At 41.7% G+C, this 21,287-nt stretch overlaps 1 protein-coding gene across 1 annotated transcript in view; it reads right to left on the bottom strand.

The window, feature by feature from the left end:
- The window catches only part of CCZ1 (CCZ1 homolog, vacuolar protein trafficking and biogenesis associated), a 41,804-nt gene that overhangs the window by 15,635 nt on the left and 4,882 nt on the right, over positions 1-21,287 (bottom strand). The window contains exons 7-10 of the mRNA XM_049902840.1: positions 20,929-21,104; positions 17,208-17,289; positions 14,481-14,542; positions 14,077-14,188 (exon numbers count right to left, since the gene is read on the bottom strand). Of these exons, the coding sequence (XP_049758797.1) occupies positions 14,077-14,188; positions 14,481-14,542; positions 17,208-17,289; positions 20,929-21,104 (432 nt within the window). The remainder of the gene's footprint in view (positions 1-14,076; positions 14,189-14,480; positions 14,543-17,207; positions 17,290-20,928; positions 21,105-21,287) is intronic.

A 21,287-nucleotide genomic window follows, 5' to 3' on the forward strand; every position in this document is an offset into this window, starting at 1 on the left:
AAAAACAACAGAGAGAATCAGTGGAACCAGGAAGTTGTTTTTTTGAAAAGATCAATAAATAACATCAACAAAACTTTAGTGAGACTGACAAAGAAAGAGAAGATGCAAATATCTAAAAAAATGAAAGCAGGGACATTACAACCAACCCTACAAAAATAAAAAGGATCATAAGAGAATACTAACTGTACACCAACAAACTAGGGAACTTTGATGAAATGGATGAATTCTTAGAAACATATAAACTACCTAATGGACTGAAGAAGAAACAGAAAATCTCAACAGATCCATAAAAAGTGAAGATTCAATCAGTAATCCAAAACCTCCTAACAACAAAAAGTCCTGTACCAGATGGCTTCACTGGGGAATTCTACCAAACATTTATAGAAGAAGTAACACCAGTGCTTCTTAAACTCTTCAAAAAGATAGACTAGGAGGGAACAGATCCTAACTCATTTTATAAGGCCAGCATTACCCTGACACCAAAGTCAAAGACATCGCAAGGAAAGAAAACTACAGAGCAATAAAATACTAGTAAACAGAATCTAGCAATTTATAAACGGGTTATACACCATGACTAAGGGAATTTATCCCAAGAATGCAAGGTTGGTTTAACATCTGAAAATCCTTTATTCTATTAATATGTAATATTCTAGTCTATCAATTACTCTACTAATTATTCTAATACGCAATACATCAAAAACTACAAGATCATCTCAATAGCTGCAGAACAAACATTTGACAAAATTCAACAGTCTTCCATGAAAAAAAACACTCAACAGATTAGGAATAGAAGCGAAATTTCTCAACCTGATAAAAGAGATCTAAAAAAAACCCAAAGGTAACTATATATTTAATGGTGATAGATTGCATATTTTCTCCCAAAGATCAGGAATTAGGCAAGAATTTTCACTGTTGAATAGGAAAATTAATAACAGACATCTTATTTTGATTTCTGGGTTTTCTTATCCACAAAACCAAATATTAACCATAAAAAACCTGACCCAAACTGCAAAAGCCTGCCAGAAACTGCTCCATAGCAATGTCAATTTGTCTTAGCCTGCTAGAAAAGGATAGTTGTCAAACCATTACCTCCAATTTAAACCTCTAAAATTTTTGCCTGATGGCTGCAGGTAGGTGGTTGTTGTTAGGTGCCCTCAAGTCAGTTCTGACTCATCGTGACCCAACGTACAACAGAACAAAACACTGCGTCGTCCCGTGACATCCTCACAGTTGTTACTATGTTTTTGCCCATTGTTGCAGCCACTGGGTCAATCCATCTCATTGAAGGTCTTTTTTTTTTTCGCTAACCTTCTACTTTACCAAGCATGATGTCCTTCTCCAGGGGCTGGTCCCTCTTGATAACATGTCCAAAGTATGTGAGATGAAGTCTTGCCATCCTTGCTTCTAAAAAGCATTCTGGCTGTACTTCTTCCAACACAGATTTGTTTGTTTTTCTGGCAGTTCATGGTATATTCAATACAGGCAGTCCCGGGATTACGAACGAGTTCTGTTCCTAAGTCTGTCTTTAAGTCGAGTTTGTACTTAAGTCAGAACAGTTAGGTATGGTTCATATCTAATGTCAGTCAAATGTTTCTTTTAATATAAAATACAGTATAACTTTCTATGCATAAAAAACATTAAAAACTTCCAGATACACTAAAATACCTTTAACATAATAACAATAATGTTTTGATGCCTGTCGCAAAGGAGCGCCTGTTTGTTATTATAAACCATTGTATGTACCTCAAATTTTTAAAATGACAGGCTTTATGAGTGTTGTTCCTAACTACGGGGTGTGCATAAGCGAGCTGGACATTCATAACCCGGGGACTGCCTGTAGTCTTTGCCAACACCATTATTCAAAGGCATGGATTCTTCTTTGGCCTTCCTTACATTGTCAAGCTGTTGCATGCATATGAGGCAATTTGAAAAAACCATGGCTTGCGTCAGGCCCACCTTAGTCCTCAAAGGCACATCTTTGCTTTTTAATACTTTAAAGAGGTGGCGGGCCAAATTATCAGCAGCCAGGCCAAAAGTAAACTGGTATCAGTTGATCTTCTCTACTTCTCCCTCTTGTTCTCTTTATAAGCCCCATTGTACCCACCTTCTTCAAGCCATTTGTTTTTTTCTGGAATCAAAACGGCCTCTCTCTATATATACAGAATAACTGCTCAGAATAAATCAATGTTCAAATTTTGGTGAGTTTTATTTTTAACATCACTCTTGGCACTACTATTCAACATTGTACTGGAACAATTAGGCAAGAAGAACAAAAGACATTCAGACTGGAAAGGAAGAAATAAAACTACCCCTATTTGTTAGAACTGTCAGAATAAATGAATTCAGAAAAATTGCAGGGTACAAAAAGTAACGGTATTTTTACATACTGGCCATGAACAATCCTAACAGGAAATCTGGAAAACAATTCCATTTACAATAGCATTAGAACAAATAAAATACTTAGGAATAAATTTAATAAAAGAAGTACAAAGCTTTTACTCTGAAACTATAAAGTACCGTTGAAAGAAATGAAAAAAGACTACATAAGTGAAAAAACATCACATGTCCATAGACTGAAGAGCTAATACCGCTAAAATGGAAATACCGCCCAACTGATAAACGGATCAAATACCATTGTTATGGACAGAATTGTGCCCCCACCCCCAATACATGTTTTGGAATCCTAACCCCTGTACCTGTGGAGATAATCCTATTTGGAAATAGGATTTTCTCTATTATGTTAATGGAGCCATCTTAGTGTAGAGTATGTCCTAAACCTAATCACTTCTGAGGTGTGGCATTTCCGTTACATAGCTAAGATACCAAAAAACCATACGCTTTGCCATCCAGTTGATTCCAACTCACGGCGACCCTATAGGACAGGGTAGAACTGCCCCATAGGGTTTCCAAGGAGTGACTGGTGTATTTAAACTGCTGACCTTTTGGTTAGCAGCCAGAACTCTTAACCACTGCGCCACCAGGGCTCTAAGGTTTTCAAGGAGTGGCTGGTGGATTTGAACTGCTGACCTTTTGGTTAGCAGCTGAGATCGTTACCGCTGTGTCACTGGGCTCACATAATTAAGACAGCCACCCCTATATCAAAATCCCAGAGATTTTTTTTTTTTTTTTGCAGAAACTGACAAGCTCATCCTAAAATTCATTTGGAAATTCAAGGGACCTATGAATAGCCAAAATAATCTTGAAAAAAGAACCAAGTTGGAAGACTCACATTTCCCAATTTCCAATTCACTACCAAAGCTATGGTAACCACAATTGTGTGGTACTGGTATAAAGACATATAGATCAACGTAACATATAGATTAATGTAACAGAACTGAAAGTTCAGAAATAAGTCCTTACAGTCAGATGGTTTTCAACAAGGGCACCAAGATAATTCAGCGATGAAAACAGTGCTAGAACCAGGTGATATCCATGTTCAAAACAATAAAGCTGGACCCCCACCTCACACCATATGCAAAAATTAACTCAAAATAGATCATAGACCTAAATGTAGGAGATAAAACTATAAAGCTCTTAGAAGAAAACACAGCAGTAAATCTTCATGATGTTAGCCTTCTAACATTCAACACAAAAAGCACAAGCAATGAAAGAAAATGATAAATCGGACACCACGAAAATTAAGGATTCACGTGCTGCAAACGATACCATCAAGCAAGTGAAAAGACGATCCACAGAATGGGAGAAAATATTTGCAAATCATGTTAACTAAGGAACCCCTAAGGTTCCCAGCTAATCTTTCAAGCTGCTGTATCAATTTGATCCCATCCAGATAGTTCTTAAAAGACCTTAATGCTCAAGGCAGACATTTTTTGTTAGTTAAGGTGAACCATGGTTTGAAGATGACTTCAACATCTCACAACATGGAGGAACTTGGAAGACATTACGCTGAGTGAAATAAGTCAATCACAAAAGGACAAATATTATACGAAACCACTATCATAGAACAAGAAAAGGTTTACACACAGAAGAAAAAACATGCTTTGATGGATACCAGGCACAAGGGGGAGGGAGGAAAAATTACCAACTAGATAGAAGACACGTGATAATATTGGTGAAGGGAATACGTGGTGTGGGGGAAGTCAGCACGTGACCAAAGCAAAGGAAGACACTGAGAGGAGTGCAAGGATAAATGGCAACTACGGCAATTACTATAACAGACAACGCTGCACCATTGTACTAACAAACAATAACGTACAAATGGAGTCTGCGCCTCCTTAGAACACCTGTGTCCGGGCCTGCCACTCCTCTGCCCACCGCCAACCCGCCAGCAAGGCAGCTTACCGCTGCTGCCGCCTGGGAGCCTGGGCCGTGAATGCAAGAAGTGACAGGCCAGCACCTGGGGCCGGCAGCTGGCAGATGCCCCAGTGGCCGGCTGTTCACGAATAACCAGCGTGGACCCCGGGAGAACAAGATACTAAAGTACAAAATGGTTCACTGCATCAGAAGGCTACTGTTCACAATGACTTTGAGCCCTACCTTTCTGGACAGTCAAATTGGAGTAACAGCTACCTCTCAATGACCTAACTGACCCCTACTTGTCCAGTTACTACCTGTCGTCCATCAGATTTCCTTACTCCCTCGATGAAGCCCCCTGGTTGACCGGAGGGGGCCCTCCCATTCTGCACCTCACCACCTACAGACAGCTCGGCAACGGAGACCATCACTTTATGCACGGTGCTGTTTGGGGGCAGCCCGGGAACCTGGGGAACAACATCTATCAGCATGGATTTAATTCTTCCACAAAAACCTTGCCTTCTCGGTGTGAGGGACAAGTGGGTCTCAAGGGCAGCAGGCTCAGAGCTCAGCATATGGAAGCAGCTACACCCACCCTGGGCAGCACGACTGTGGATAGACAGACGGGTTTCCACGGAGACACGCTCAACAAAGCCCCGCGGGAAACAGCCCCGGGCAGTGCATCGTGGGCCTGAAGATTGGGGACTTGCTCATGACCGCAGTCAAGACAATGGAGTCTGTAATGAGCAGTGCCACGACGACCTGCATTCTTTCTGGTAACGTGGGAGAAAATGTAAACATGCCTGTTTCAAAACCAGGGCTGCCATTGCCAAGCTGGCCAAGTACAGCCCAAGGTGAAAGCCACAAGCGGGCCCATCAAGCATAACATGGACATCGGCACCTGGGACAACAAGACGCCTGTGCCGAAGGCCCCAGCTCCCCGGCAGCTCCCCTAGTCAGCCCCAAAGCCACAGCAGGTCGTTCAGCCTGCTCAGCACAGCAACGGCTTCGGGCCCAGCCACAGTATACAACACCCCGTGCAACAGGAATGCAGCATTTGGGCAGGGCACACGGGCCAGCAGTGACAGTGACTCTCCTGGAAATGCCCAGCCCAACCTGGCCCCAAGTGGAGAATCACACCCCCTTCTTGAGAAACTGAAAGTTGCCCGTAGCTACAACCCTAATGAGTTTGACTGGAACCTCAAGAGTGGACACATGTTCGTCAAGGGCTACTCAGAGGACGACACCCACCGCTCCATCAAGTAGTTTAACTGGTGCAGCACGGAACACGGAAACAAGGACCCAGACGGCGCCTTCTGCTCCCTGGGCAGCAAGGGGCCGTCTACCTGCTCTTCAGTGTCAATGGGAGTGGGCACTTCTGTGGCGTGGCTAAGATGATGTCACTGGTGGACTACGGCACCCCCGCAGGGGTGTGGTCACAGGACAAGTGGAAGGGCAAGTTTGATGTCAAGTGCATTTTCGTCAAGGGCATGCCCAAGAACTAGCTCTGGCACACCTGGCCAGAGGAGAAGCAGCCTGTCACAAAGTCCCAAAACACCCAGGAGGGGCCCTTGAAGGAAGCTAAGCAAGTGCTGAAGATCATCGCTTCCTACAAGGACACCGCCTCCATCGCTGAGGACTTTTCCCACTAGGAGAAGCGCCAGGAGGAGGGGGAGGTGGTGTCCAAGGAATGGCGGAATCTAAACAAAGTTAAGAGTAAGCCAGTTTTGTATATGTTCTAACATTTGACTTTGAAAAACAAAGTTTAAGAAATGTACGCCTGGTGTGGTCTTCTCGCGCAGGGGTTGAGTTGTTGTATCTCTGAGTTCTTTGTAGATTATTTTGCCCAGATGGCTCTGCGCTCTTGGATCTTTCTATGTATAATACTGTAGACTCACTAATAAAGGTGTTTTTTGTTGGCTTATCAATCAGACTGACCTAGTGCAAAATACAAGAATCTTAAAAACAAGAACGTAATACATCCCAAAGAATTTTTTTTATTTTGGCAACAATTATGTAACTATATTTAGTCATTTAATATCTCTATGTGAGGCTTAGTTCTCGGCCCCTTATTGCTTTATAGCAAACGTAAGAAACCATGAATTGTTTGGTCATTTCAAGCATTCTGCTAAAATACTTCCCTTAAATACTGAAGTCAGAAGGTTGATGAGAACCTTCTGGGTTGCCATTTTTATTATCTGTTGGTATCTGTCTTAAAGGCTAATGAGCCCCTTTGCCTACTAGACTAAAAGGCAAATCGAATTTTAATTTCTCAAACTTGGAGAAAACTGTGGTGTTTTCTCGGGAATGCCAGCCGTTCCTTGGTCTGCACATGACCAAGCCCCCAGTGGCTCTGTTGTCCACAGATGAACAACGATGTGACTTGATGTGCTGAGGTTCTGGAAACCGCTCTAGCTCTGGCTCAGTGCTGAGGTGGTGGTAGTTTTTACAGGCCATCTTTACAGGCCATCTTAATTTCCTTTTCTCTTCACTTAAGCCTCAGGTATTTAAGTTTCATACCAGTAATGCTGAGCTTTATGGCATGCTGGGCATACAAACGGGGCCACGATGCTCCTGCGTCACTTTCACTGTGTAGGTCTGATTTTTTTTTTTTTCCTGTTGAATGGGTAAAAAAAAAAAATAAAGGGCAAAAAACATACAACGAAACTCTTTCAGGACTGATACGCTGTCATGTTTTTGTGGCTTGAGGAAGCCACTGAAAAACCTGCCACCGCTGAGCCAGGGTTTGTGCACGGCAGCGGTGCTCCTGCCTGGTACTCCAGCACCCCATGTCTGCACGTGCCCACTGCACCAGAGACAGGGCTCGGGAGCCATTCTCCATGGTCTCCGATGCCACCTTCTCTGAGCTTTTATTGCCATGTGCAGTAACAGGCAGCATCAAACAACTGTCCTCTAGGTGACTATAAGCCTTAATAAGCAACTCCTATTTAGCAAAAAATAATAATTTACAAATGGATACATAGATAGGTATACTGAAGAGGTGCGGGAGGGTATAAGGGAGCATGTCCACCTGCAGATACAGGTTTGGTTGCGGATATTTCCACATACGTAATTGTAGGTGCTGCATGTAAATATAACATACACAATAGAGCACACAAGGGGCACAGTCATGAAAACTTCTTAGACATAACCCAACACCTCAAGGGACGAAGTTCCTAGACTCAAAGGTGAAGGACCACAGACTCAGGGGACATCTATGTCAACTGGCACAACATAGTTCATAAAGACAATGTTCTGCACCCTACCCTGGTGAATAGCGTCTGGGGTCTTAAAAGCTTGTCAGCTGCCATCTAAGATACAACTACTGGTCTCTTCTTGAGCATAATGTTTAAGGCAGGTGTTCTTTACTAGTTAAGCTAAACTATTAGTTTGGTTTTAAGAAGACTTCAGGGATATTTTTGGTTTAAGGTTTGAAGATTACCTCAGGGCAACAGTCTCAGGGGTTCAGTCAGCCTTCCCAGCTCTAGGAAGTCTGGAGTCCATGAGAATTTGAAGTTACGTTCTGCATTTTCCCCTTTGATCAGGATTCTTCTACAGAATCTTTGACCAAACTGTTCAGTAATGCTAGCTGAGCACTATCTAATTCTTCTGGTCTCATGGCAAGAGGCAGTTGTTCATGGAGGCAGTTAGCCACACATTCCATATCCTGCTCCTATTCCTGACCCTCCTTCTTCCTCTGTTGCACAACAAATGGTCTCCAAGTGAATAGAGATCAATTGTAGTGTCTTGGAAGGCCACCTGCAAGCTTTTAAGACTCCAGGCATTACGCAATGGATTAGGAGGTAGGACAGAAGCGCTAAACACGTTATTAGGCCAATTAACTGGGATGTCCCATGAAGCCACGACCTTAAACCTCCAAACCAAGGAACCAAATCCCATGAGGTGTTTGGGTGTACATAAGCAGCCTCAGCTGCTCTTTTTGTTGTTGTTGTAAATATATTGTGATGGTTAAGACTGTGTGCCAGCTTGGCTGGGCCACGATTCTCAGTCTTTATATGTAATCACTCCCCCGTGACTCAATCTGCTGTGAGCAGTCGATCAGTTGTAAGGGAGCTTCCTTGGGGGTGTGGCCTGCATCCAAATATAAGCAGATGTTCTGGCTTTTTTGCTCACTCTGGACCCTGCACTGCCTCCTGTTCGTCTGACCTCCAGGTCTTGGGACTTGAGCTATCAGCTTAATCTGCAGATCTTGGAATTCCTCCATCTTCACAGCCTGAGGGTGGGAGTCCTGCTCTCCAACCTGCCAATCTTGGGTTCGCCAGCTTCTGCAGCTGTGTAAATTGAGAAGCCTGTATCCTGATACATAGGCTTGGGATGCTTCAGCCTCTACGACTGCATGAACCGTTTCCTTGATATAAATCTCTCTATATAGTCATACGTTTTACTGGTTTTGCTTCTCTAGAAAACCCAAAGATATTTATCACATAACTCTTGCCAATTCATCTTTTTACAGGTGTACAACTTACTGACAGCAATTATGACAACCTGCTGTGCAATACTCTTAATGAATGCAATTTTTCCATCACTGTTAACCCCCCTTTCCCCCTCCCTTCTGCTCCTGGCAGAATAAATAAAAATGACTAAACTTTGGTCTCTACACATCTGCCTTTTCTTGTCTTTTTATATAAGTGAGGTCATACAATATTTTTCCTTTTGTGATTGGCTTATTTTGATTTTGCTCAGCATAATGTCTTCAAGTTCCATCCATACTGTAGCACGTATCAAGACTTCATTTCTCCTGCTGGCTAAAATAGTATTCCATTGTATGTCTTACCACATCTTGTTTATCCATTCATCTGTTCACGGTCATTTAGGTTGTTTTCACTTATTGGGTACTGTGCATAGTGCTGCAATGAGCACTGATATACAAGTCTTTTTGAGTCTCTGCTTTCAAGTCTTTTGGATACACGCCTAGGAGAGGAATTGTTGGGTCATATGGTTTAGAAACAGCCACATTATTTTCCACAAGGGCTGTACCATTTTGTATTCCCACCAGCAATGGATAAGGGTTCCAGTCTCCCCACAACTTTGCCAATATTTGTTATTTTAACCTTAGCCATCCTGTTGTTGTTGTTGTTAGGTACTGTCAAGTTGGTTCCGACTCAGAGGACAGAGGAGAACTGCCCCATAGCGTTTCCAAGGAGCAGCTGGTGGATATGAACTGCTGATCTTTTGGTTAGCGGCCAAGCACTTCACCACCACACGACCACAACCCCTTAGTGGGAGTGAAATGCTATCTCTGATGGCTGATGATGAAATTTATATCTCTGATGGCTAATGATGCTGAGCATCTTTTCATGTGTTTGGTGGCCATTTGAATATTCTTTGGTGAAATGTCTATTTAAGTCCTTTGCCCATTTTATGATTAGGCTGTTTGTCTTTTTAAGTTGTCAAAGTTTTATATGTATTTTGGTTATTAGATTCTTGTTGGATATATAGCTTTTAAAGATACCCTTCAGCCTGTCTTCTCACTTTTTTGGTAAAGTCTTTTGATGAACAGAAGTTTTTAATTTTTATGAGGTCCCATTTATTTATTTTGTCCTTTGCTGTTTGTGCTTTTGTTATGTTAGATAATACACTGTTAAAAGCTGGGCCAGACAGCAGAATATTATTGTTTAAGTGTGCACATTTAAGTCCTTAATCCATTTTGAATTTGGTTTTGTGTATGGTGTGAGGCATGGATCCTGTTTCATTCTTCTGCCTGTGGAAAGCAAATCTTCCCAGACCATTTATTGAAGGAAACCCTGGTGGCATAGTGACTAAGTGCTATGGCTGCTAACCAAAAAGTCACCAGTTCAAATCCATCAGGCGTTCCTTGGAAACTGTATGGGGCAGCTCTACTCTGTCCCATAGGGTTGCTATGAGTCCGTATTGACTCTACTGCAATGGATTTTTTTTGGGCGGGGGGGGGGGTTATTTATTGAAGAGACTCTTCTTCCCCCATCAAAGGGACTTAGCATTCTTGTCAAATATCAGTTGACTATAGACTTGTGGGTTTACTTCTGGACTCTCGATTCTATTCCATTGGTCTACGTGTCTATCATTATACCAGTAACAGGCTGTTTTGATTACCACAGCTGTACAGTATGTTTTAAATTCAGGAAGTATAAGTTCTCCTACTTTGTTCTTCTCTTTCAACATTTCTTTACCTATCTGGGGCCTCCTGCCATGCCATATAAAGTCAAGGATTGGTTTTTCTACTTCTGTAAAGAAGACTGTTCAAATTTTGATCAGGATGGTACTGAATCTATAGATTGCTTTGGGTAGTATGGACATCTTAACATTAAGTTTTCCAATCCATGAAGGTGGACCATCTTTCCATTTATTTACGTCTTCTTTAATCTCTTTCAGCGATGTTTTATAGTTTTCATTGCATAAGTCTTTCACACCCTGGTTATATTTATTCCTACGTATTTTATTCTTAAATGCTATTTTAAATGAATTGTTTCACTTTCAGATTTCTCACTGCTAGTATACAGAAACCTAAGTGATTTTTCTTTGCTGACCTTGGACCCTGTGACTTTGCTAAATTTCTCTATTAGCTCTAGAAGTTTTCTTGTAGGCTCTCTGGGATTTTTTGTATATAGGATCATACCTTCTGCAGATAAAGGTAACTACTGCTTTTCCAATCTGGATACCTTTTTCTTCTCTTATTGCTCCGGCTAGAATTACTTATGTGATATTGAATAGAAGTGGTAAGAGCGGGCACCCTTGTCTTGTTCCCACTTCCAAGGGAAAAGTTCTCAGTCTTTCTCCGTTAAGTATATTGTTGGCTACTGGCTTTTCATGTATGTCCTGAATCATACTGAGGAATTTTCCTTCTATTCCAATCTTCTTCAGGGTTTTCTTTCAAGAAAGGGTGTTCGGTTTTATCAAATGGTTTTTCTACATCCATAGAGATGATCATGTGGTTCTTATCCTTTGTTCTATTGATGTGGTGTCTGATTTTCTAATGTTGAACCATCCCTGTATTCCTGGAAAAAATCCGTTTGGTCATGGTGTATAACTCCTTTAATATGCTGTTGGATTCTGCTTGCTAGTAATTTGTTGGGTTTTTGCATTTATACTCATAAGAGATACTGACCTCACAGGGAACCTGGGGTGCAAAGGCTGTTACATTGTGGAGATTGCAACCAATGTCACAAAACAGCATGTGTGTAAATTTTTGAATGAGAAAGTAACTTGAGCTGCAATTTCACCTAAAGCACAATAAGAGAGAGATTAGCCTGCAGTTTTTTTTTTTAGAGTCAATAGCAACATTATTCTTAATAGCCAAAAAGAAGAAACGACCCAGATGTTCATCAACTAATCAATGAATAAATAAAAACATATTCACATAACAGAATATTAATCCATAAACAGTAATGAAGTATTGAGAAAATACTTCAACACTGAAGAACCTGGAAAACATGCTAAGTGAAAGAAGCCAGTCACAAAAGATAACATATTGCATGACTGCATTTATATGAAACGTCCATAATAGACAAACCTATATAGAGACAAAAAGTAGATCAGTCGCCAGGGACTGGGGGGAGAGGGACAGGCAGAGATGGCTAATGGGTATTAGGTTTCGTTCTGGGGAGATCAGAATGTTCTAAAGTTGATGTGCTGATGATTATGAGTATCTGTTGCTGTTGTGTACCACTGAGTCAATTCCGTTAAGACAGAGTGGAACAGGCCATAGGGTTTTCTAGGCTGAAATCTTTACGGCAACAGATCACCAAGTCTCTTCTCCTATGGAGTGGCTAGTAGGTTCGAACTGCCAGCTTTTCAGTTAGCAGCCAAGTGCTTAACCACTGCGCCACCAGGGTTCCTTTGTGAACAGTATACTAGGGTACAGTACAGGATTCACTTCACCCAAAGTGAGGTTTGGCCTTTGCCCCTGGTTCCTTTTAAACCCTTGGAATGTTTTGTCTGATCAAAAGGGAGAAAAAGGCGGAATAGAATTTCAAATTCTTAAACATGCCAGGCTTACTGGGCTCACTGAGACTGGATTAACCCCAAAATCTACTGCCCCGATTCTCAAACTTTCGAACAAAACCATGCCCTGAAGACATCTTTAAACAAAATAGTTTAGCTCAACTACTAAAGAACATATGCCTTGAGTGCTGCACTCTTTTAAAAGATGATATATATGAGACTAAATTGACCACTATAGCTCTAAAGCACAGTGAGAAGTTGAGGGAGGCAGTGAGTCTAGGGTAAAGGTGTGGAACAATCAGAGTAGAGAAAGCAAAACTGCTGACACCATGTGAAGAACGTAACCAATGTGACTGAAATGTACAAGCACAAGTTGATGAATGGGTGAGTGATTTGCTCTGTGTATTTTCACCAAAAATACAAGAAATATTTTTTTAAAGGCCCTCATTTACCCTGAGAACATATGCTGAGAGAAGTAAGTCAATCATAAAAGAATACCGTATGATCCCACTTGCACAAAATATGTAGAAGAGGCAGATGTATAGAGACCAAAGTTTATTAGTGGCTGCGGGGGTGCGGGGGTGGGGGGACAACACTGTTTAGGAAGAACTGAGTATCTGTTAATGATGATGGAAAACTGACGAGCGATATTGGCTGATGGTTGCACAACATGATTAATGTAACTGGTGTCACTGAACTGAACTGTACGTGTAAAAAATGGTGAAATGGCAAATGCTGTGTTATATATTTTTTACTACAAAAAAAAAAAAAAACCTGTTTTCACCCAAGTATAGCTGTGCCATTGCAGGCCTGACCGTGTACAAGGATGGGAAAAAAAAAACAAACCAAACCTGTTGCCATCGAGTCGATTCCAACTCATAGTGATCCTACAGGACAGAGCAGAACTGCTCCATAGGGTTCTCAAGGCTGTGGTCTTCACACAGAAGCAGACTGCCACATCTTTTTCCCACGGGCTGGCTGATGGGTTTGAACCATTGATCTTTTAGTTAGCAGCCAAACACTTAACCACTGCACCACCAGGACTTAAGGATAGGGAGAGGGGTCTGTGTACAACATTTGCTTATCCTCCCTCTTTCCCCAGTCACTTCCCTCTCCTGACTTCCGAGGTGACTGTGTCCAAGCCAGGAGCTTCTGTGGGCTCCACAGGGCAGATGGCTCTTGCCTTAATGCTCCCCCTCCACTTATGTCCTAAGCTGCACCTTCCTCTGCTCTGCTCTCCCAGGCATCACTCTTACATCTTCTCCCTCTTCCAGAAAGCTGCAGGACTCCCTCACCCTTGGATGTTCACCCCTTCCTGTTCTCACAGTATTAGTTCTCACACCTTCATGAATTAAAATTTAAGTGTTGTCCCAGGCGGGAAAGATGACAAACACATGTGCTCAAGTCTTCTTTCTTAAACCAAAAACTGTCTTTGGAAAAAAGATTCCAACCTAAGATATATATACTATCCCGGCAGAGACCAAATCCTATCCTTAGAGTTAGCGAGCTCACAGCTTGACAATCAGAGCAAAAGCAGAAGATACCAAAGTATGGCCAAGGCCACGTCCAGAAGGCATTTAATCAACAGACACTAACCTGTGACAGCCTTTGATTTCTGAGCACGCAGGACTTTAACTGTTTGCTAATTACAGCCCTCGACAGTTATGGTTCCACTAATAACACTGTTTGAAGGGAGCTGAAAATAAAACGTACTACTCCAGAAGGGCACCCATTTTGAGCTTCACAGTAATTAGGACTTTCAACACCTTTTCCAAGAGACACGGAGAAGGCTGGCGTCTGTACTCATGGATGTGTGTACACGTGCAAGAAATAGCGACTTCAGTACTAATCTGTAACGCTGGGCGGAAAAGCAGTTGTTACCTTATAAACAATTAAATGGAGCTCTTCGTAAGTGTCATCTGTATTTACAAAAATTTTGGGGAATCTGCATTTGGCTTCTGGATCATTAAGGTTCAAGGGTCCAGTAAGAAACCTTAAAAGTAAGCACAGAGATGACTCGATTCAATCAGGTAAATCACACCCAGGAAGAAACAGAATACATTCCTATTTAACATACATCAGTTTTTTTGTTTTTGAAGCTAGACGCCACTTGCAAAACACCAAATCAGGACATGATGAAAAGTTTTAATTCCCCAGAAACAAGAGAATTTCCTTTGTGATTATTGCAATGAGATAGCACAAAGAGAATTCAGTGTCTGTGACTTTATATTTACCAGAGAAGATACTAAAACCCAACGTTATACATCAAAGAACAGAAGTCCTACCTTCCGTAGTGTTGAAGATTTCCTGGCATTTCTGCCCTTACTGGCGAATCCCTACCCGCCAACTGTGAACAAATTTAATGTTGAGAAGTGACTTATTAGGATTTTTACTCTCGAAGCTTTGAAAAACAGCATTCATGTCTACTCGCTGATCCCAGGCCCTATTTCTGTATCAACTCCCCCATCTCCCTCCCACACAAAAAAAGTAGAGGGGGGATTACAGGGGAACATAAGGAATTCACTGATTTTAATCAGAACCAGCACAACATAACTTCATCCTGCTCTAAACCCCACGTACAATTTAGCTCCTTTTTTAACAGTGACTGAAGCTCCCCACGTGGCTCACATCTGGAGGCAATGTGCTAAGCACGGGACATAAATTACTTAATTTCACCTCACATCACCCCAAGGAGGAATGTACTCCCATTTTCTAGATATGGAAACTAAGCTGAAGTTCGTAGTTAACCAACATGCACAGCTCCTAAGTGGCAGCGCCAGGACCCAGACCCAGGCCTGTCTGAGGTCAGAGGCCCTGCTCTAACCGTTACATCACGCCCCCTCATTGAATCATACTGGTGACACATTCCCAGTTTCTTTTGCTGGAAGACAAACTATGTCACTGAGCACGTTGTTCTCATTTGGTGCCATCAAGTCGATTTTTGACTCATAGTGACCCCACGTAATAGAGGAGAACTGCCCCATAGGTTTTCTTGGCTGTTAATCTTTACAGGTCACCAGGTCTTTCTCCCAAGAGCTGGATTCCAACCACCAACCTTTCGGTTAGCAGCCAAGTGCTTAACCATTCCTCCACCAGGGCTCTTGGTCAACATGCACAGGAAATGGAAAAAAAAATCCAAATCTAACAGTTACATTAGCTAGAACGTGTTATTCTTCTAAAAATCATTAATGCTCTTCTAGTCTGTATAAAACTTTAGCTTACAACCTCAAAAGAAAAATTCAGAAACGTAATAAATCCAGTGGAAAAAACCCGTAGTCTGCCTTTCATATCCACACTGCCACTTCTATGTGTGGCTTCTGATTCTATAAACCTAAGCCTGCAGGTACACAATAAAGTGGCCAGTGGGGTCTGCTATTGGGGCACCAGCACTGCCTCACACTGAAAAGCCTTCTGAAGTGAGCCTTCTGGATGGTGTCCACACAAAACATGACCAACGGGTGTGGCAATAAGTAGTTGTTTTAGCATCAGAGGCAGATCCCAGGATCAACTCCTGGCTCTGCCACTCACTAGCTGGGAGTTCTTGGGTAAGATGCCCTTGGGTAAGATGGAGCTAAAGGTACCCAACCCTCCGGGTTGTTGTCAGGATGCGATGAGACTGGCATTTAGGACAGTGTCTGGCATACGGCAGCATCAAGAAATGTTAACTACGGCATTAAAGCTGCCTAGAAAGCAAATAAGGAGGGTGAGAATGGTTGCACAACTGGAAGGCTGTAATCAATGTCGCCGAATCGTACACGAAGAACTGGTGAATTAGTGTATGTTTGGCTGGACATGTTCTCAGCAACAACAAACTGCCTAGAAAAGAATGATGTGTGCACAGCCTTTTTAAAACCTTGCTGTCAGTATCTATGCGAGATATTTCCTATTGTTTTAATATGTGCCCTTCGAAATTAGAACGAAGGCGTGCATGTGAGCCAAAACAGTGATTTTTATGGGCTACGAACACTTCTCATTTCCAACCTAATTAAAGCTCCAAAAAGATTCTTTGGAGAGGATGCTGCAATACTATTTAAAGTTCTCTGCAGAAGATGGGAAATTTAGGAGCAGAGTGGAAAAGCTACGCAGGCCAACATGACATTTACTAAAAATTGGAGCTTGTATTTGTTGATGAAAAGACTATAGGATTAACCTGTTTTATCAAAGATCCCTGAATTTTCAAAGTTCCCAGAACCTAAGAACCCAGCTTTTTTCTCCAACTCAACAAATACCTCGTCCAAAAAAACATACCTTTGGTATTGCATTTGAATGTAACAAACTGAAGAAGAGCTGACAAATGTGGTTTTCTGCGCTACTAACTGGTACGTCACTAAATATCATTAAATAGCACACTGCACTGTTGCTGTTGTGTGCTGTTGCATCAATTTCAACACATAGCAGCCCCATGTGACTGAGCAGAACTGCCCATAGGCTTTTCTAGGCTTTACCATTACGGAAGCAGACGGCCAGGTCTTTTCTCCCTCGAAAACACTGGGTGGGTTCAAACCAACAAACTTCCAGTTAGGAGTCAAGCATTTAACCAGTGCACCACCAGGGCTCCCTAAATACCACACTAAACCAAACCTACTGCCATTGCGTAGATTCCAACTCAGTGTCTATACAACCCTGAATTTTACTTTACTTAGTTTATCGTAAGTAGTTTTCATCCATCTAACTCACTGCTGTCAAGTTGACTCTACCTCATAGTGACCCTATAGGACAGAGTACAGCTGCCCCATGGGATTTCAACGTCTGTAAATCTTTATGGAACCAGCTACATCCTTCTCATGTGAAACAGGTGGTGGGTTCGAGCCACTGATCTTTTGGTTAGCAGCCAAGCACTTAATCACTGCGCCACCAGGCCTCCTCTAGATATCACACTACTGACATAAAATACAAATCACAAATATTCCACCCATTACCATGTCACTCCATCCCCTCCCTCCCCCAATACACACACATAAACATATGTACATTATATACACACATAGCTATCTTTTAGTACCCAATCATACCTCAGGTTCAATGTGCCTTGGAAATAGAGATGTGGTGAGGTATTTGTATAAAATTCTCATGTCATCTTGTTCTAATCCACTCCTGAAACAGCAGAAAAGGATGGTTAAATATTTGGAATTGGTCCTCTCTCTTTCTATCGCTCTGTGATAAAGTTCATCATTATATCAATAAGCCCTTTCCTTGAATGGGAGTTCAAGGACAGGATGAATGAGACTTCAGTCTCGGTACTAGAACTTTATCCTGATCTGCCAGAGGCTACTCTGATGCAGTCCTTTATTTTACATACCATTTTAAATAAAAAGTCACAACAGGTTTGATTCTTAAGATTATTTAGGAAGCATTAAAAACCACAATGCTCATTTCAGATAGAAGATTTCTCTGAGCTTTCTGGGTTCTACAGTTAACGCCGCATTCTTTCATCTTGCACGCTGGAAAAATACTGGTATGCTCTAGGCACGGAACTTGATCCTGCTATGTCTCAGAAATGTATGTCGATTTTAATTCTCTGGACTTCAGTGTCAGCAAAAGGAGAGAGGAAGAAAGCAGCTTTTGGGCAAACCATCTAATCTAAAATGAGAAAAGAACAAGTAGCATGTGGAAAAGGTATTGAGAACTACCGGCATCAGACTCTATTCGTAATCAGGTTTTAAACAATGAGTTCGTATCTGGGTTTTTTCCATTCAAGATAATAGAGAAAATTCTGGAAGAAAATCTAACTTTATATAAATCAGACCTTTACACTTTCTTCCAGAGGCACTCTCTTCTTTTCTCAGTATAGGTTAGATAAAGTCTGGCCTGTGTTGGCAAATAAACGCTGGACTTTCCCAGGCTTCCAACTTTCTGGTCTCACCTTTTTCTCTTCCTATACTGTACTACATCTCTTCTTTCCAGATTCCATTTTCATAATGTCTTGTCCAAACTAAAACTATAAGGGGGCCCAGTACCCTTAAGAAGCAGCACTGGTGATACAATGGTTAAGCACTCAGCTGCTAACCAGAAGGCCAGAGGTTCAAACCCACCAGCTGCTCTGGGGGAGAAAGATGTGGCAGTCTGCTTCTGTAAAGATCACAGCCTTAGAGACCCTATGGGGCAGTCCTACCCTGTCCTACAGGGCCACTGTGAGCCAGAATCCACTCAACAGCAACAGGTTCTGTTTTTGTTTTTTAATACCCTTAAGCAGGTTTCTTTTGTTTTCTGCTAAGTAGAAAGAGAAGTTCTGGGTCCAAAGGCAATGCCAAAAGACGAGAAGTGGTTCAACACCTTAAACACTCTCTCCTACAGTAATATCAACTGTGGAAATACAAGGCAGACAACCAGGCCAACTGAACTGCCAATTCGAACTTTTGCTGAAATAATGGAGATGAGAGAAGACACAGATGGAAACAAAAACAAAACAGGTTTTGCATGCTATTTTCCTTTTAAGACATAAATAAGAAGGACTGAGGGAGGCGGATGATAAGTAGAAGGCAAGATATGAAGAATGAATGGGCTGGGCAATTTGTATTCTAGGGTTTCTTCCATGTGCAGTAACAGCAGCTATCAGGAATTGTGGCTGCTGAGCATTTGAAATGTGGCTAGTCGAAGTGAGTGTAAAATACACACAGGATTTCAAAGATTTAGCACAAAAAAAGAATAAAGCAGCTTAATAATTTTTTTATGTTGCTTACATACTGAAGTAATATTTTAGATACACTGGGTAAAATACTACATTATTAAAATTAATTTCACCTGTTTCTTTTTAGTTTAACATGTCTACTAGGAAATTTAAAATTACGTGTGTGGCTTGCATTGTACTGCTGTGGGACACCACTGCTCTGGACCACAGGACATGGGGAGAAAGCTAGAAAAGGAAATGAAAGACAACACTTACTGTTTACCACGTACACTGTACTTAGGGCTTTATACCACTAAAGACCTGTTGTTAGGTGTCATTGAGTCGACTTTCGACTCGTAGCGGCCCCGTGTGATAGAGTAGAACTGTCCCATAAGGTTTTCTAGGCTGTAATTTTTACAGGAGCAGATTGTCAGGTCTTTCTCCTGCAGAGCCACTAAGTCGGTTCTCATCACCAACCTTTCAGTTAGTAGCCAACCACTTAATCACTGTGCCACCTAGGCTCCTTGTGTAAGACCTGCTAGGCATTAAATATTTCAGTGTCAATTTTCAGAGTGGAAAAAAAAAAAAGCAGTTGAAGCCAGGTGTTCAGAGTACAAAATACCAAGGAGGCCAATTCCCACTTTGCCTGTTGTAAAATCCCCATTCACTCTGACCACAGCGACTCTCTCACTTTATCTGTCACCCTCCATTCTTATGCCCTCCCCTAAAAAACACAATGCGATTATTATCGTTACACAAGCTGCTACCACTGAAAATTTCTTACAATGGCCTGTGAATCTTCAATGATCTCAAAATAAAAAGTTAAAAAAAAAACTGAAACAGAATTCCTTGCTTAGTGCAAGAAACAAAACATAAACACATAATGCAAGCAAAACCCTGCACTGACAGGCCCAGATAATTCAGGGTTCCATCAATGGTTGCTATCAAACAGGAAACAGCACACTCATGCTGGAAGTTCAGACGGTCTCCAAGTCTCTCAAGCACAGTAAGTAATCTTTCCTTTTACAAAAACGAAAAACTTTCCTTCCACTTACATCACATACCGAGTCTTTCATCTGCATAATAAGACACTACTACTTCGTCGAGACTGACTTTTCTTTTTGCTTTGTCTGTTACTCTGGGAACTGTTTTTATTTCAGTACTAAGTGGACTTCTGTTGATTCTACTCCAAGATCCACACGTACTCTAAGTGAAACAGCAACTCCAAAGTGGCCAGCCATGAACGGCGGAGTCAGCAGTCTGCAATGCACTAAGGTACGCCACCGCTGGTGCTGGTACAGACGCACAGTACTTTCATTCAAGAACTTCTCTTAGCAGAAGTGCTACCAGGAGCCTGGACCTCTGCAGCTCGTCTCACACAGCACCTCTCAGCCACCAGGAAATAGCACAGAGGGACACGCTTTCTTCAGGATCGATCCTCTGGGCAGCTGCCGTCTTAGCACACTCACGTGGTGTTCCCAGAGTTTGGTCTTAGGTGGCTGAGGACATTTGGTAATACAATAAAACCTGCAAAACCTGGAACCTGTGTAAGGGAAACCTGTCAGAGAAGGCAAACTCAGATATCTTCCACTAAAATGAGAAAGAAAGGTAATAAAGACGGCACCCTGTCAAAGGCGGAAAATGTGAGACCCAGAAAAACAAGGTGGTCCTGTCAAGTTCTGGCTCTCACAGGTTTCACTGAAGTTTACCTTTGCTTCTTGATCATCAACACTTTCTTCGAAGAAATTATGTTTTTGTTCCACTATAGGACTCAAACATAGTTCTGTGACAGGGGCAATTCCCTTTTGATTTCTTGGATATTTTTAAATAAAAAGCATGAAAAATTATTGATTTCTGCATTTGGAAAACTGCCAACATAAAAATACAATTTATAAATCTTACCTGATGCTTTCATAAAACTAATTTTCAACCCTAATTTTAGTCAAAAGTACCCTGGTTTGGGTTTATATAGCCATTGCTTTATTTTGATAATATCTGTAAAGATGCTTCCCACCCATGCCCCTTGCTATGAGTTCCTATTTGGCAACATGCTGCCAATCCGCCATTGCTGTTTTTATCATCCTAAGAGACTTTCTTCTTTACACGCCAAAGTGGGGTGCACCTACCAGATGAGCTGATCGTTATAGAGAAAGGCAGTGTATTTGACTATATTCAAGCTTTCCTCCACTCTATTAATAAAGGACTGGATTTTCAAATAAGTCATTTTATCCAATGGGAAGAAGCTGATTCCACCAAAAATGTCAAGTAGGTCGCATGACTGCAAATGCAGTGTTTGCAGATACTGCAGGGAAAACACAAAGCACAAAAGTTACTCACAGTACATTGACGGCCCTGCTCTTGGATAACTGAAAATAATTAATCCTGTTAGATTAACATTTACGGTACAACTCCGTACTGACTAACAGCACTAACTGATAAGACCAACAAGCAGATGTGAAATCAGTACCAATTTCAAAACATAAAA

The sequence above is a fragment of the Elephas maximus genome, chromosome 12 (genome assembly GCF_024166365.1).
Source record: "Elephas maximus indicus isolate mEleMax1 chromosome 12, mEleMax1 primary haplotype, whole genome shotgun sequence".
NCBI lineage: Eukaryota > Metazoa > Chordata > Mammalia > Proboscidea > Elephantidae > Elephas > Elephas maximus.